The sequence below is a fragment of the Polypterus senegalus genome, chromosome 10 (assembly GCF_016835505.1).
Source record: "Polypterus senegalus isolate Bchr_013 chromosome 10, ASM1683550v1, whole genome shotgun sequence".
NCBI lineage: Eukaryota > Metazoa > Chordata > Cladistia > Polypteriformes > Polypteridae > Polypterus > Polypterus senegalus.
The window spans coordinates 170,613,721-170,630,413 of record NC_053163.1 but is presented as its reverse complement, the minus strand read 5'-3'; the positions used below and the strand labels follow the sequence as shown (position 1 = coordinate 170,630,413).

Below are 16,693 nucleotides of genomic sequence, written 5' to 3'. Positions count from 1 at the left end.
CTTAGACTTCAATGTCCAAGAATGAAACACTCATCAATCCAAACCTGCTTAATACTGTTTAAGGTCACCCAGGCTGGACCTGACAAACCTGGAATAAAAATAGCTAGGGTAACCCCAAAAGTCAAGAAGAGTCAAGAGACACCAGAAAAGGAAGCTGAAGTGATTACAAAATGTTCTTATGAACACAATAAGAAGAAACACAAGATAACAAGTTACAGTAAAGGATACAAGAAATTATGCAAAGACGCTGAGGGTCAGAGACAAGCAAATTAAATGCTTTAAGTTTTAAAACAATTCATCAGAGATAGAAAAAAGACAAAATAGCTTCAGAATCTGAGTTTATTTCAAAATTTAGCATCAAAAACTGGATGACTAAATAAATGTTTGCACAGACAGATGTTCTTTGTCTTGATGACCAGAGAAGGGAGCGTCTTCATTTAGTGCCTGCTACTCCTGCTTCATGCCTGTCATAAGGAGTGAGCAACAAAAGACAGTTAACACTTTGTTGTTCTTTATTGCAGTTTCATATACTCTAATTTTACATTTCTTTTGTTTTTAAAAATTGCATACAACATGTGCTTCCCAAACTCAGTCCTGGGGGCACATTGTGGCTGTGGTATCTCTTTTTAATTGGACTCCTGGGCTAATTAAGTGATGTGTTATTTCCAAACCAAACTGTTGTGTTTTGAGAACAATACAGAAATTAGAAAACTAAGTTTAGTAATATACATACATATATATATATATATATATATATATATATATATATATATATATATATATATATATATATATATATATATATATATATATATATATATATATATATATATTGTTAATAGTCATTATTTTCCTGTATAAATCATTGGTTGTTATGATAAAAAATGTCAGTTAAATATATCATATAGGAGACACACACAGTGATATTTGAGAAGTGAAATGAAGTTTATTGGATTTACAGAAAGTGTGCAATAATTGTTCAAACAAAATCAGGCAGGTGCATAAATTTGGGCACCATTGTCATTTTATTGATTCCAAAACTTTTAGAACTAATTATTGGAACTCCAATTGGCTTGGTAAGCTCAGTGACCCCTGACCTACATACACAGGTGAATCCGAGTATTTAAGGGGTCCATTGTAAGTTTCCTCCTCCTTTAATTTTCTCTGAAGAGTAGCAACATGGGGTCACAAAACAACTCTCAAATGACCTGAAGACAAAGATTGTTCACCATCATGGTTTAGGGGAAGGATACAGAAAGCTGTCCCAGAGATTGAAGCTGTCTGTTTCCACAGTTAGGAACATATTGAGGAAATGGAAGACCACAGGCTCAGTTCAAGTTAAGGCTCAAGTGGCAGACCAAGAAAGATTTCGGATAGACAGAAGAGACGAATGGTGAGAACAGTCAGAGTCAACCCACAGACCAGCACCAAAGACCTACAACATCATCTTGCAGCAGATGGAGTCACTGTGCATCGTTCAACCATTCGCGACTTTACACAAGGAGATGCTGTATGCGAGAGTGATGCAGAGGAAGCACAAACAGAGCCGCTTGAGGTCTGCTCAAGCACATTTGGACAAGCCAGCTTCATTTTGGAATAAGGTGCTGTGGACTGATGAAAATTGAGCTATTTGGGCATAACAAGGGGCGTTATGCATGAAGGAAAAGAACACAGCATTCCAAGAAAAACACCTGCTACCTACAGTCAAATATGGTGGTGGTTCCATCATGCTGTGGGGCTGTGTGGCCAGTGCAGGGACTGGGAATCTTGTCAAAGTTGAGGGACGCATGGATTCCACTCAGTATCAGCAGATTCTGGAGACCAATGTCCAGGAATCAGTGACAAAGCTGAAGCTGCGCCGGGGCTGGATCTTTCAACAAGACAACGACCCGAAACACTGCTCAAAATCCACTAAGGCATTCATGCAGAGGAACAAGTACAACGTTCTGGAATGGCCATCTCAGTCCCCAGACCTGAATAGAATTGAAAATCTGTGGTGTGAGTTAAAGAGAGCTGTCCATGCTCGGAAGCCATCAAACCTGAATGAACTAGAGATGTTTTGTAAAGAGGAATGGTCCAAAATACCTTCAACCACAATCCAGACTCTCATTGGAACCTACAGGAAGCGTTTAGAGGCTGGAATTTCTGCAAAAGGCGGATCTACTAAATATTGATTTCATTTCTTTTTTGTGGTGGCCAAATTTATGCACCTGCCTGATTTTGTTTGAACAATTATTGCACACTTTCTGTAAATCCAATAAACTTCATTTCACTTCTCAAATATCACTGTGTGTGTCTCCTATATGATATATTTAACTGACATTTTTTATTGTAACAACCAACGATTTATACAGGAAAATAATGACTATTAACAAGGTTGCCCAAACTTTTGCATCCCACTGTATGTATATATATATAGTTTATCCAGGCCAATACCCCCAAGCCGCCAGATGGAGTCCTCCCTGCAAAAATGGAGGTGCCCTGAATTCCAGCAGGGCATCATGGACCTTCCCAAATGAAATAAACAGAACACAGAAATAGAACAAACAGTTTTTTGATTCACATTTTATTGTAAGTTCCTCTGCTTTGGATTTTGTCTGCTGTGGCGTTTGAGATGCCCTTGAAATGGACTTTTCTCTGGCATCTGAAGTGGACCGTGGAATTGTATGTCTTTTTTTCGGTGGCATGGGTATATTCGTGTAAAGCGGAAGAATTATAATGTGTTACATGGTATTATGTACGGAATACGCACCACAGTGAAATGAATTTACTTTATTTACACTACGTCGGAAAGCGAACAAATCATAGACATATATAGACAGACGCCGCATTCACTGTGTTGCCCAGTCGATGCGATACGTCAGCGCGTCCGCTCTATTGCGAGTGCCAAAAGTGCCATTTAAACTAATACAGGTAGACATGGAAACTGGGTTTTCTGATGAAAAAACAATAACGTTAAAAACTATTGTTTACATACAACAGATTTTGGTGAATCGTTTAAATGTAATTTTTTATATCCATTTATACAGTAATAAAGGCAATTATTAAATAATACAACTAATAATAATTATTATAAGTAACATTTCTCGGACTGCCTTCTTCCATCTCTGAAGCATTTCTAGACTTCGTCCTGTTCTTACGCAACACAGCACTGAAGTATCGGTTAATGCCCGAGTCACCTCACGTATACTGTAGATTACTGTACTGCTATTCTATCTGGCATCCCACAATAACGTATCCATCGCGTACAACTTCTTCAAAATTCGGCTGCCAGGATAATAACTATGAGGGGCCAAACAGGCCATAAATAATATATTTTTGTGTGTAATCTATTGGTTTACGTGTAATCACTATTGGTTTATGAATATTTACTATCGGTTTGCATGCATACATAATTGGTTTGCCCTCGTACAATACTGGTTTCATTCATATGAACTATATTGGTTCGTGTCCGTATATTATCCGTTTGTACGTGCATATCACTGGTTTGCATGTGAACTGTATTGATTTGCGTGTGTATATCACTGGTTCCAGTACATTTGTTATTGGTTTGTGAGTGAACTGCATTGGTTTACGCTTGCATGTTATCGGTTTGTGTGTAAATTATATTGGCTTGCGTTCTGTGACGGTCTAACAATGGATTTGTGTATGCACTATATTGGTTTCATGTGGGTAACCTGTAGATTTTGCGCTTGAACTCTATTGGTTGTATGCGTGCACTACGTCGGTTTTGCGTATGAAACATATTGGTTATGCGGGCGCACCCTATCGCAACTCTGTGTATGAACTATAGCGGTTCTGCGTGTGAACTATATTGGTTGTTCACGTGCTCTTCAGAGGAAATGGGCGAGGCAAGAAACAGGAACTCAAGGGCCGGTAGAGTCATGGAGTGTAAAGAGATGTGCCTAGGAGACGAATCTGCGTTTAAACGGCACTATATATTTTTCCCCACCGTACATTTGCGAAAGGACTTGGTGGTAATTATTACAATTTAACAGAATCTACCCTTGGGTCTGTAATGAACGCAAGGGTGAAGTTAGGTACGTATTTGGCCGTCTTCTTATTCAACCCCATCTACATGCTTACTTGCAACCCGCAGCTGTACTTGTTCACACCGTATTTGCAAAACTGTTACTTATTCTAAAGGCAAAATATTCAACATTTACGATTGACGTCTTTATGGAACATCACATTTAGTTACTACTAGTTAGATTTATTATGCCCGGCGACCCCGCGCCGCGCCGCACAGACAGGTGAACGTGACTTGCTCAGGGTCACACAGTGTCAGTCTCAGGACTTGAACCCACGAACAAAGGGTTGAAAGTGCAAAGCCCTAACCGCAATGCTTGCACATCTATAACGTGTATATTAATTGACTAAACGTGTCCATTCTTTGAAAAGCTAAACATTTAACATTTAGGACCTGCATGGGTCAGTTACATCATATTGGGCCACCTTACCTTTCACAGTTTTGTGAAAGGACAGATGCGTTTTTTTAAGATGCAGCGGAGTTTTGCTCTGCCCAGTGCGAGTATCAGGGTGAAACTGACAATGTATTCCCACTTCAATATCAGATAAATGGAATTTAGTGTGATATTTAATGGGCACTGTAAAGTGTTAAATGATGCTGGGCCACCTTAATTTTCATAGTTTTGTGACATTGACGTATATAAACTTGTCCAGGACAGATTCATTTGTTAAATGAGAGTTTAACAATTTTGACCCGTGTAGGACCAAAATGTGGAATATTTATTTTTTCAAATAATGGATCAGTGTGCCGATTAATGTACACACTGTAGAATATTTTGCCTTGCTGTTATAATAGAATAAGAAGCTGCTTTGCAAAAGCTGTGTGAATAAGTAGCTGACTGCAAGCTTATACTGGGAGTAGCTGGGAGTGAATAAAATGCCAGCCGAATACGTACCTAACTTCAGCCCTGTGATCATTTCAGAATTAAGGGAAAATACTGGTAAAAAGAATTACCACCAAGCCCTTTCACAAAAATACAGTGACGTGCAAAAGTATTCAATCCCTTTAAAAGTCATCCTAATTTTCTGCATGACAAAAGATTTGTCCACATATTAATTGTTTTTTAATGTGAAACTCTTGTGTTGTAACAAAATGTTATCAAACTCCAAATAACTAAAGAAAAACTCCAAAGTGATTGTTTGCCTAAATATTCAAGCCCAACATATTCATACTTTGTCAAGAACCTTCTTGCTGCAGTAACAGAATTCATTCTTTTGGGGTATGTAAATACGCCCCAGTTCTGCACATTGCTCAGGTGTGATTCTTCCCTATTCTTCTTGGCATGATTTCTAGGTACCCTCTATGTTGGTGGGATGGTATCTCTGATCAGAAGTTTTCAAACAGTGCCCCAGATTCTCAACAGGGTTAAGATCAGGGCTTTGACTTGGCCACTCCGAAACATTCACCTGTCTGTTTTTGAGCCATCCCAGTGTCACTTTGGTCTAATGCTTAGGGTCATTGTCATCTTGAAAGATGAATCTTCTCCCGAGCTTTAAATTCATAGCAGACTGGAACGAGTTCTCCTGCAGTATTGTGTGGTATTTGTGCCCATCTATTGTCCCTTCAACTCTGACAAGATTCTCAGTCCCAGCACATGAAAAATATCCCCATAGCAAGATGTTGCCACCACCATATTCCACTGTAGGTCTGGTGTTTCTTGTGGCATGGCCAGTGTTTGTTTTACACCACACATTCTGTACCTCTTTGAAGTCTGAGAAAAAAGTTCTGTTTTGATTTCATTTGACCATAAACCCTTCTCTCCACATTTAACTGGAAAAACGCCATATGTGCTTTTATGTGGACCATCTTATGGAATGGCTTCTTTCTTGCCACCCTCCTGTAGAGGCCTGTTTAATGGAGAGCACTTGAAATTGTGGACCCCTGCACCTTCACTCCAGTTTCAGCCAAAAAGCACTGCAAACATCTGAGAGTGACGTTTGGATTTCTAGTCTCCTCTCACCAGTTGATGTCTAACTCTGATGTTCAGTCTTGAGGGACGGCCTGTTCTAGTAAGAGTCAGGGTGCTGTGATGAACCCACTTTCTGATGATGGATCCAGCAGTGCACAATGGGACATTCAAACTCTTGATATTTTTGTAATTGTTTCCTGCTACCTTGTGCATTTCAATAACTTTGTATCTCACATCAGCAGAATGCTCCTCTCTCTTCATTTTTTCAGTGACTGTCTACCAAAGTCTACGGCCCCTACGAAGGGGGCTTTTTATATCCAGAGAGAAAGTAGCACCTCATTATGTTTAATATGACTGTCAAATGTCTGCCACCTTTGTAATTAATTTGTCATTGGTGTAAACCTGGAGCTTCCAAAGCACAACTGCAGAGGTTTAAACACTTATGTAAACACTAACTTTGGAGATCCATCCATCCATCCATCCATTTTCTAACCCGCTGAATCCGAATACAGGGTCACGGGGGTCTGCTGGAGCCAATCCCAGCCAACACAGGGCACAAGGCAGGAACCAATCCTGGGCAGGGTGCCAACCTACCGCAGGACACACACAAACACACCCACACACCAAGCACACACTAGGGCCAATTTAGAATCGCCAGTCCACCTAACCTGCATGTCTTTGGATTGTGGGAGGAAACCGAGCGCCGGAGGAAACCCACGCAGACACGGGGAGAACATGCAAACTCCACGCAGGGAGGACCCGGAACTTTGGAGATTTTCTTCTTCAATTAAATGTCTACATAAAATAGTTTATTTTGACTTTGAAAATGTTTTGTTACAGCATAAGAAAAAATATGGAATGAATAAATATGTGTACAAATATTTTGTCTTGCATAAAATTATGACAACTTTCAAGGGGACTGAATACTTTTGCACATCACAGTATGTTTCCGAAAGGGTTTGGTGGTAATTATTTTTAAGTTTGGTGCACATTCGGCTGCCTTTTTATTCACTTCTAGCTACATCCAGTATAAGCTTGCAGTCAGCGACTTATTCACAAACCAGCTTCTTCTTCTATATTAACAGCAAGGCAAAATATTCTACAGTGTGTACATTAATCCGCAAACTGATCCATTATTTTAAAAAAATAAATATTCCAGATTTTCAACCAAAACTTGAACGGGTTGAAAATGTTAAACTCAACTTTAACAATGGAATCTGTCCTGGACAAGTTTATATTATGCCAATTAATATACAATTTATAGATGTGCAACCATTGTGGTGTACTGTCTAAGACCGCACTTTTAAACTGAGGTTGTGGGTTCCAGTCCTGATAATGACATTATGTGACCATAAACAAGTCACTTCACCTGTCTGTGCGGCGCGGGGGGCACTGGGCGAATGTAACCAGTAGTATCTAAATGTTGTATGTTGGATAAAAGCCGTTAGTAAATGTAGAATATTTTGCCTTCAGAATGAATAACTGGTTTCAAAAGTTCTGTCCTGGGTGCGAACAAACATGATCCTGGAAGCGAATAAGAAGACGGCCAAATACATGTCTAACTTCAGCCTTCTGTTCATTACAGACTCTAAGGTAGATTCTGTTAAATAGTAATAATTACCACCAAGTCCTTTCGCAAACATATTGTGCGGAAAAAAATATATAGTGCCGTTTAAACGCAGATGTGTCTCCTAGACACATCACTATACACTCCATGATTCTACCGGCTCCTGAGGGCCTGTTTCTTGCCCCGCCCATTTCTGCTGAAGATCACGTGAACAACCAATCGAGTTCACACGCAGAACCGACATAGTTCATACACAGAGTTGCAATCGGGTACGCACGCATAACCAATATGTTTCATACGCGAAACCAACATAGTGCACACATACAACCAATAGAGTTCAAGCGCAAAAACGACAGGTTACCCACATGAAACCAGTAGAGTGCATACACAAATCCATTGTTAGACCAACACAGAACACAAGCCAGTATAGTTCATACGCAAACCGATAACATGCAAGCGTAAACCAATGCAGTTCACTCACAAACCAATAACAAATCGTACTGGAACCAGTAATATACACATGCAAATAAATATAGTTCATATGCAAACCAGTGGTATGCATGTACAAACGGATATAGTTCACGCACAAACCGATAATACATGGTCACGAACCAATATAGTTCATATGAGTGAAACCAGTATTGTATGCACGCAAACCAATTAAGTATGCATGCAAACCGATAGTAAATATTCATAAACCAATAGTGTTCACACATAAACCAATAGATTACACACAGAAATATATGATTTATGGCCTGTTTGGCCCCTCATAATTAACCTGCTGTTCTAAATCCACATACTACACCGATTCTCTCTCAACTTCACTGGCTCCCTGTTAACTACAGAATACAATACAAAATCCCGCTCTGAACATTTAAAGCTCTCCACAACCTCACTGATCTCCTACAGACTGACACTCCTCTCGCTCACTCAGATCCTCATCTGAAGCTCTACTTTCTGTAACACATGTCAGACTCTGTTCTATGGGAGCTCGAGCGTCTCTCCTAGTGCTTCTCAACTCGGGAATTCTCTTCCAGCTCATATACGTCAGCTCGATTCAATAGCACATTTTAAAACACCGAACTTACTGTTACCTGCTCGAACCAACACCGACTTACTATACTCGGCCTTCCAGCAGCGTCACTGAAGCATGCAAACATTCTTAGCCAATAATGCAATACTGCGTACGCGTGTGCCACGTTTATGTTCTAACTACAGAGGCAGAGTCCCATTGCATGGTTCTAACTTGTATTGAGTCGAGGTATTTAGGCGAACACCAAACATATGGATAGTATCAAATTTTATATATATATATATCAGAGATGGGGACAAGTTGCAGATGATCAAGTCCAAGCAAGTTTCAAGTGTTAACCATCAAGTCTCGAGTCAAGTCTCAAGTCACAGTTAAGACAAATCAAGCAAGTCAAGTCAAGTCAAGGGTTCACCCTAAGCAAGTCAAGTCGAGTCCTGATAAGTTTCAAGCCAAGTCAAGTCAAGTTGCAGTACTAAAACAAACAGAGGTTACATTTTCGATACGTTTATTTTTGCACAGAAAATTTTTTACAGAAAAGATGAACTTATATACATATATTATGTATCTTATTTGCATTGCTATATTTAAATTATATGCATATTTGTGCTACATTAATATCTGAAAATAAAATTGTGTTGCTTACACAAAATGTTTAAAACTAACAAATCCAGTCTAAAATGTATAATGCAATTCAATCTGAAAGGATTAGTTTACTTTGACAACAACAATGTACAGATAATGTACTCACCCCCTTGTCATCCAATATGTTCATGTCTTTCTTTCCTCAGTCATAAAGAAATTGTTTTGTTTTTTTTTTGTTTTGAGGAAAACATTTCAGGATTTCTTTCTATATATAATGGATATGTATGGCGCCCCGAAGTTTGAACTTCCAAAATGCAGTTTAAATGCAGCTTCAGAAAGCCCGAAATGATTGGTTATTTTCCAAACAAATTGACAATTTATATACTTTTTAGCCTCAAATGCTGGTCTTGTCTCCTCTCTGTGCAGTCTGTGTGATTCGGGTAAATACAGTTAATAGATGTCAAAAAAACAACAATCTCTTTTATATCTTTAATGTCAAAAACATCCTGCAATGCTGTTTTTACCTTTTTTTGTAAAGGGCATTTGAGCTTCTATACATGTTAACTATGTAAAACACTGTGTCTGCACTTTTGCTGCAATCTAAGACTGTATTTACCCGAATCACACAGACTGCGCAGAGACAACACAAGACCAGCGTTTGAGGTTAAAAAGTATATAAATTGTCCATTTGTTTAGAAAATAACCGATTGTTTCACTAGATAAGACTCCTCCTCCTCGCTGGAATCGTTTAGAGTCTTCTGAAGCTGCATTTAAACTGCATTTTGGAAATTCAAACTTCGGGGTGCCATACATATCCATTATATAGAGAGAAATCCTGAAATGTTTTCCGCAAAAACAATTTCTTATTGATCGAGGAAATGTTTTATATATGATGCTTTAATACTTATGCTGTTCATTATAAGGCACAGTAGGGGATTTATCCAGTCTTTTTAATCTAACGTTAGTGATGAATCTCGTTAATTAAAATGAACGGATCTTTTTCATTTTAGCAGAATATAAATATAATGTATGTTAATATAGCCCAGTTATGAAGCTTAATCGTCATCTCTGTGGTGGACGCGCAATATACACGTTTCATACATAATATATAATCTGATATATTTGTTTTCTATTTGAACTGGTTTCATTGTTATACAGCACACAACATTTTGTTGTTATTGTGAGTGTACACAAAAAAATTATAGACACTTAACGTAACCGATTCGAACGATAAAATTATTCTTGTCTGTATGACCAAAAAGTTTTGAACGAGTTATTGAAGGAGAAGTGATTGCACCGACGCTTTCATCTTAGATTTTCATGCAGTATAACGTTACACGAGCTGCCATTCAACTAACCACATGCAGTCAGTCCATACAAACGCTTCAAAATGCGCACATTTAATATAGACATTATAGCTTACATGTAATATCGAGAAGCCCTTTCATTTCAAGTTGCACTCAACATTAAAATGTGGCTACGCCACTGGTAACGTTATAGCGTTTTATTTATGAGATGATCATCACATTTCTGATAAAAAACATGCAACCAAGGCCAAATTATGACAAACAGAAAAGATTAAATTAATTAGTAATCGTTTTATTAAATTGACTATAAAGAATTCGACTTTCTTACCTTTCCTTGTGGTTTTTGAAGTGCCGGATGAAATTTGATGTTGTGGTTGTCGTGTCTGATACTCTCGCGTTGCATTCTCTGCATCTGGCAAATCTTTTTTTGTTAGTACGGTCTAGTTCAAAGTCCTTATAGCCAAACGTGACTATATGAGAAGCTCGACTATTGTCTGCCATGTTTGGCGCAGTTTGAGTTGTGCAGCGTTCTTCTTCTTCTTCTTCTTGGTAACGTTAAGAGTTGTGCAGCGTTAAGGGCGCAGGCTCCAATTTTGGTGTTGCTGAGTCATAATTATTTTATTAAATTATTTTATTTTATTAAACGAATTATATTTAAAAGTTCAAGTCATTGTCGAGTCTTCCACTTTAAGTCAAGTCTCAAGTCACTTACTCTCAAGTCAAAGTCAAGTCAAGTCATTTTCTTACTTCAATCAAGCAAGTCTCAAGTCCTGAAAATTGTGATTCGAGTCAAGTCATGTGATTCGAGTCCCCATCTCTGATATATATATATATATATATATATATATATATATATATATATATATATATATATATATATATATATATATATATATATATTAAATGTACCAAGCAGTTATATGGGAATAGCGTGTTTTGTTCTTTTTAACAAAATTTACATCATGATTTTCATTCTACTTTTCTATCTGTTCTAATAGCTTAATTAATCCATTATTTACTAAATTGTGGGATTTGATGCTAAAGTAGTTGAAGCCTTTGATTATTGTGTGTTGTTTGCCAGGGTGTCTGCTCTGCTTATTTTTAATTGTCATTAATAAGATACAACGAAGGGGAAAAACTGCACAGAGAAAGGGCAAAATATAATGAAATCAAGAAAAGAGAGTTAAGCATTTAAATCTATCTATATTTCTAAATGTCTTACAAATGTAAAAATCATGCTGCTGTGCTTTTCTGAATGTACTGTAGAATAAGAGAAAAATAATACCAGCTAATTAAAAGAGATCAGTGCTATCAGGTGCTGTCACTGACTAGGAATCTGGTTGGAACAAAAACCTGCAGTCACAGGGGGTCCCCAGGACCGAGGTTGGGAAACGCTGTCTTACACCAAGTCCTACTATTCGACTGTGACACCATTGTATAAAACTAGCTCTTCATTTGGAAGTAGCAAATCTTGCTAATGAAAGTGCTCAGTTATTTATAGATCTTATGTAGTTTTTTAAAAAAATTTAGAAGTAATATCATGCCCTTTAATATTATGTTGGTGCCAATTTTCCCTTAATTTGTATCCACTTACCAGTTGTATAAGGGGGCATTCTGTTTTCTGATTTTAAACATTGTGTAACTTTACTAAAGTGATCCATTCATCTTTCTGTACTCCACTATTCTGTACTAATTGATGAAACACTTTAGTCAGCACTAATGCTCAGGCTAAAGTCATTCAGATACAGAATAAAAACACCAAAGACAACCAGAGCAGAAGGCTGGCACCTCACTGTTATGAGAATATAAGAAGAACGAGGTGACATTCCCAAACCCAAATAAGCCAATGTTGTTACTGAGTAGCATTAGGAAGAAAGGAAATAACGCTGAACAGTACGCTAGATGCACGAAGGACACCCTCATACACATTCATATTCACTCACATGCAGCCAGTTTAAAATTGGGCAGCTACAATTTAGGGCACATTTAGGGGTATGGGAAGAAAACCAAAAACTCAGAGCTAAAAACAGGCAGGCATGCAGAGAATGTGCCAGCTCTACACAGAAAGGGTTAAGGAATCATGGGGTCACAGTGCTGCTGACTGCACAAGTGTGTCTTCATCTTTATCTGAACTTCTTTATAAACTCAAGTTCATACTGACTCATACTGTAATTAGCACACAAACAAAACTGATTTGCATTGGCATCAGAGAGTGGAGAAGTGTTACTTAGATAGATAGATGGATAGATAGATGGATAGATAGATAGATAGATAGATAGATAGATAGATAGATAGATAGATAGATAGATAGATAGATAGATAGATAGATAGATAGATAGATAGATATTTTAAATGTCTACTAAATAGGTCAGACACAACACAATACGTATTAACATTTGAACAAACTCATTCAAGCTTCAAATGCTATGTTTAGTAATGGAGGACTCTAAATTGACAAGCTAACCCCAAGTGACAGACTCCTCAAGATGTTCCTTACCTGATCACTTTCTCTTTCTCCGTGTTTCTCTCTTCACAGCCAAACAGAAGCAAGCATTGATCGTCACAAAGAGACACACTTTTACCAGTATGAAGATGAACCACAATGGCACATGGCAAGCTAAAAATGAAAAATGATTTGCATGTTAAGTAGCATTGGGTACAAAGTAGAAAAAAAGCCTTTAAGAGGGCAGCACTACTTGTGTTTTTTTTTCCCACAGTTGTATGGATGTATGGAATGGACTGAGCATAATTAGTGGACTTAAACAATCCAGGGTTCAGGTGCTAAAAAGGGACATGGACAAAGCTAATGCCCTAAAACAACTTTTAATTGATTCTCCCTCCCGCTGCCACCTTCTTCCAATGACCAGTGTGCCTATATCATTCCAACTACAGCAACTCTTACCATGTCAACTGGAATGGTCAGTGACAAAGTTCAGATCTGACCATCAGTGGGGACTGTCCATAACTGCTGACTAATTGAGGAGCACAACAGAGGAAGCTACACACATGAAACACTGTGGGACCAGGTGGGAATCAGTCCTCACATTCTTAAGGCCTGTGCTGGTCAACTTGTTGGTGTCCTCTGTCACCTGTCCAGTCTGTCCCCTAAGGCTTCAGAAGGATCATAGATCCGTGTGGCATCTCATAAGCCTGCTCCATGGGACTACAGCTCCCAGCATGCTTTGCATGTGTCTATGGGATGCTGCCACCTATTATATGGAGGGAGTAATAAGCCCTAACAGGTTGTCTCCCCCTTGACCTTCCATCACACTGGCTTCCCAGCTGGGTATTATTCCTTGGTACAACCCTGCTGGGATGCCAGCGTATCCAGTAACGGTCTATGAAGAGATTCTAAAAGTAAAAGTGCACCACTGGTCAACAATGTTGAAAGACTGACGGGACACTAACATTTCAGCTAGTAATGTCCTAAGGGTGAGCATTTTAAGTATTTGCCTTCTTACCTTACGCCATTATACTAATATACGCGAGCAACCCGAGCTAGCTTACTTTACTGTCGACACAACGCCAGTCCTTGGGTCTGCCATCCGAAGGGACCTTTCTCTTTGCTCTGTCAACTGAGTCGATCTGTCCATGAACAGTTTAACACAGAGTTTCATTTAATTATGAGCGTCAGAGATTCGATTTTAGACATTAAACAGAATCACTTAAATTCAGTCAAGGATTGGAAAACAAAGCAGTGATTATGTTTTTCAAATCGTAACAAAACGCGAACTCACTGGCAGTTGAAATTAATTTAATGAAATGACTTATGAACACTAAGGAACAGATTCTCTGATAAGCTTTACTTTCACTTGCTCCCTAACTCGACACTCCAAGTGTCTTCTGAAGCACTCAAACCGATTACCTGGTGGAGTGACGACATTTTCCTCATCACCTGAACTCCTCTTAGCAAACTCAACGCTGTGTGTCACGTTGTGGTTTCCAATTTGTGTCACAACACAGGTGAGCTGCTTTACTTCATTTGTGACGATAACATCTATTAAAGTAAAGGCTGTAAATGTCCCATCCAGATTTTTGATACTGTTGAACAGGGTGGAGTTCAGTGTCTGTCCCTCTAGGAGCCACATCACCTTAATGTCATCAGGGTAAAACCCACTGATTTTACAGTAGAAACTGGGACTGTTGTGTGAGTCCTCCACGCTCGTCTTCTGAATTGTCACTTCGGGTATCACTGAAAGAGAAGTTCAATAACCACGAGTTATGTTTGTCTTGAGCTGTTGGTAGGAAGCCATACTGATGATTTGATGGTTTCACATAATATGGCCATCATATAAGAAGACAATTAAATCAGCAGTCATTTAATTGAAAGTTGTTTAAATACGGTTATTAAAATGAGCTGATTTATTAAAGATTTTCTTCTTTCAAGGCGGCAGGATTTGGAATAATAGAAACTCAGTAGAGGGAACTCCATACAAGTAGTGATACATTTTTCAGAAAAACAAACAAATACATAAAAATAATGTAACAGGGTCATTCTACACATGGCCAGCAATTGATCTTTCCTTAAAGTCTAAGATATTTGCTGCTTGTACTCTTGATGTTCTACAACACTTCTGTACTCTGAGCCAATATGGTGCTTGACATTAACAAGATGCCACACCTTTACTGAGTCATTATCTTTTATACTGAAGTCATTTTAGGCCAACATGCTCAAGATGTTTCCTGTCTTTAGGTTTATTACCGATGATAGAACTCTGGATGACTAAGCACATTATGGATGAATACCTGCTTCACTTTGAGGGTCCCTAAATCTCCAACACATAACATTTCTTTAAAAAGTAAATCACTCAAACATGACATCCTTACCCAAGATGAAGGTGCTGAAGTTGAGAGCATCTGATGGCACAAAACCTCCTCTGTATCCCGGGATCTGGCAGTAGATTCTGGATTTCACATCATTCTTATACAGAGTCACTTTGAGTTCACTTCTGGTCCCATCACTCCAGCTCATCTTTTGCCCTCCAGACACAGTCGTCTCACCTTTCAGCCATGTGATGCTGGTGTCCTGGTCACCAAGTGACTCACAAGTGAAGCTGACCATCTGTCCAGTCTCAACTCCCTTCTGCGGCCCCTTTATGGAAGGAGGTCCTGTGAAATGAATGAGTGTCATCAGTATCTATCTATCTATCTATCTATCTATCTATCTATCTATCTATCTATCTATCTATCTATCTATCTATCTATCTATCTATCTATCTATCTATCTATCTATCTATCTATTATATGGTGCCTTTCACACCAATGCATGTTCAGTTATTTTATTAAGTTTATTGTCCAGTTTTGTGTAACAGAAACAATGACTATCAAAAAACCTCCCCCCACCCCCCACACCCAGTTTCACGGGGGCTGCTTTAATATCTGGGAGAAAAAAAATACATATAGTTAAGACACATTAAAGGACCCCTGCAACCAAATTATATTAAAATACATAATGAAGAGAGTTAAAAAGAGGATAAAAAAAGTCAATATTTCCCACAAATCACCTTTAGAACATCCACACAAAAACCTGACAATTTTTGTATTCTCAGCAGGCTACAGGAATTTCAAAAAGTACAATACAGCTTTTGGATAAAGATGAAATATTAAATTAATTGCATTTTATAAATACATTTTTACTGAAGACATTGATCTTTGTTTCAAATGTGGATGAATTTTGTAGACAAACAACAAACACACCGACTTGTTCTCTTTGTGTCCAGCCTTACCTCTGACGCCCAGTGTCACCGCGCCACTCACAGGTGTTAACCCTTCATATCCCGCCTGGCATGTCAGCCGGGTGCCCCTCATATCCTCCTTCACAATGAATGAAAGCACAGAGGTGACAGTGAAGGTGCCGTCCTCGTGTTCTTCTGAATGCTGAGACTGGGAGCTTTCAAACGTCTTGTCCCAGGTCACCTTTATATCTTTGGGGTAGACGCCGCTGAGTTTACACGTCATGATTACTAAGTCGCCCAGCACCAGCTTAGGGTTCTCAATGACTGGCACTCCAGGTAAAACTGCAACCAAATATAAAATGAGAGAATGTGTGTGGATACGGGCACTCAGATAAATGGCTGCTGTCATTTCAGGAAGCCTACATTACATGCTCATGGCCTTTATTTACACTGTGTGTTGTGTTTTTAAAAGGATTACATGATATAACATTATGCTAATAATCTAATCTAATGATCTACTAATTGTTAAGGAGATGTTCTGGCCGCCCATTGGAAAGTTTTAACTTTGTTTTAGTTTGCTTGTAAAATAA

At 38.5% G+C, this 16,693-nt stretch overlaps 2 protein-coding genes across 2 annotated transcripts in view; both read right to left on the bottom strand.

The window, feature by feature from the left end:
- Positions 1-321: 321 nt before the first annotated feature.
- Positions 322-15,537, bottom strand: LOC120538065 (patr class II histocompatibility antigen, DO beta chain-like). Its single transcript, XM_039767474.1, has 4 exons — positions 15,256-15,537; positions 14,294-14,620; positions 12,926-13,045; positions 322-464 (listed from the first exon to the last, which is right to left on the bottom strand). The coding sequence occupies exons 1-3, from the start codon at positions 15,488-15,490 to the stop codon at positions 12,930-12,932; spliced, it is 678 nt and encodes a 225-aa protein (XP_039623408.1). The 5' UTR covers positions 15,491-15,537; the 3' UTR covers positions 322-464; positions 12,926-12,929.
- Positions 15,538-15,682: 145 nt separating this feature from the next.
- LOC120538303 overlaps positions 15,683-16,693 on the bottom strand; it is a 30,646-nt gene continuing 29,635 nt past the window's right edge. Inside the window, exons 6-7 of the mRNA XM_039767765.1 lie at positions 16,155-16,445; positions 15,683-15,807 (exon numbers count right to left, since the gene is read on the bottom strand). Coding sequence (XP_039623699.1) covers positions 15,683-15,807; positions 16,155-16,445 — 416 coding nt within the window. The remainder of the gene's footprint in view (positions 15,808-16,154; positions 16,446-16,693) is intronic.

Excerpts from the sequence above, each read along its gene's own strand:
- LOC120538065 (XM_039767474.1), bottom strand. The coding sequence starts at position 15,490 with ATGGTCAGCTTCACTTGTGAGTCACTTGGTGACCAGGACACCAGCATC. Across the intron at positions 14,621-15,255 it reads CTTCAGCACCTTCATCTTGG|TGATACCCGAAGTGACAATT; the intron begins GTAAGGATGTCA and ends CTTCTCTTTCAG. Across the intron at positions 13,046-14,293 it reads AAATGTCGTCACTCCACCAG|CTTGCCATGTGCCATTGTGG; the intron begins GTAATCGGTTTG and ends TTTCATTTTTAG.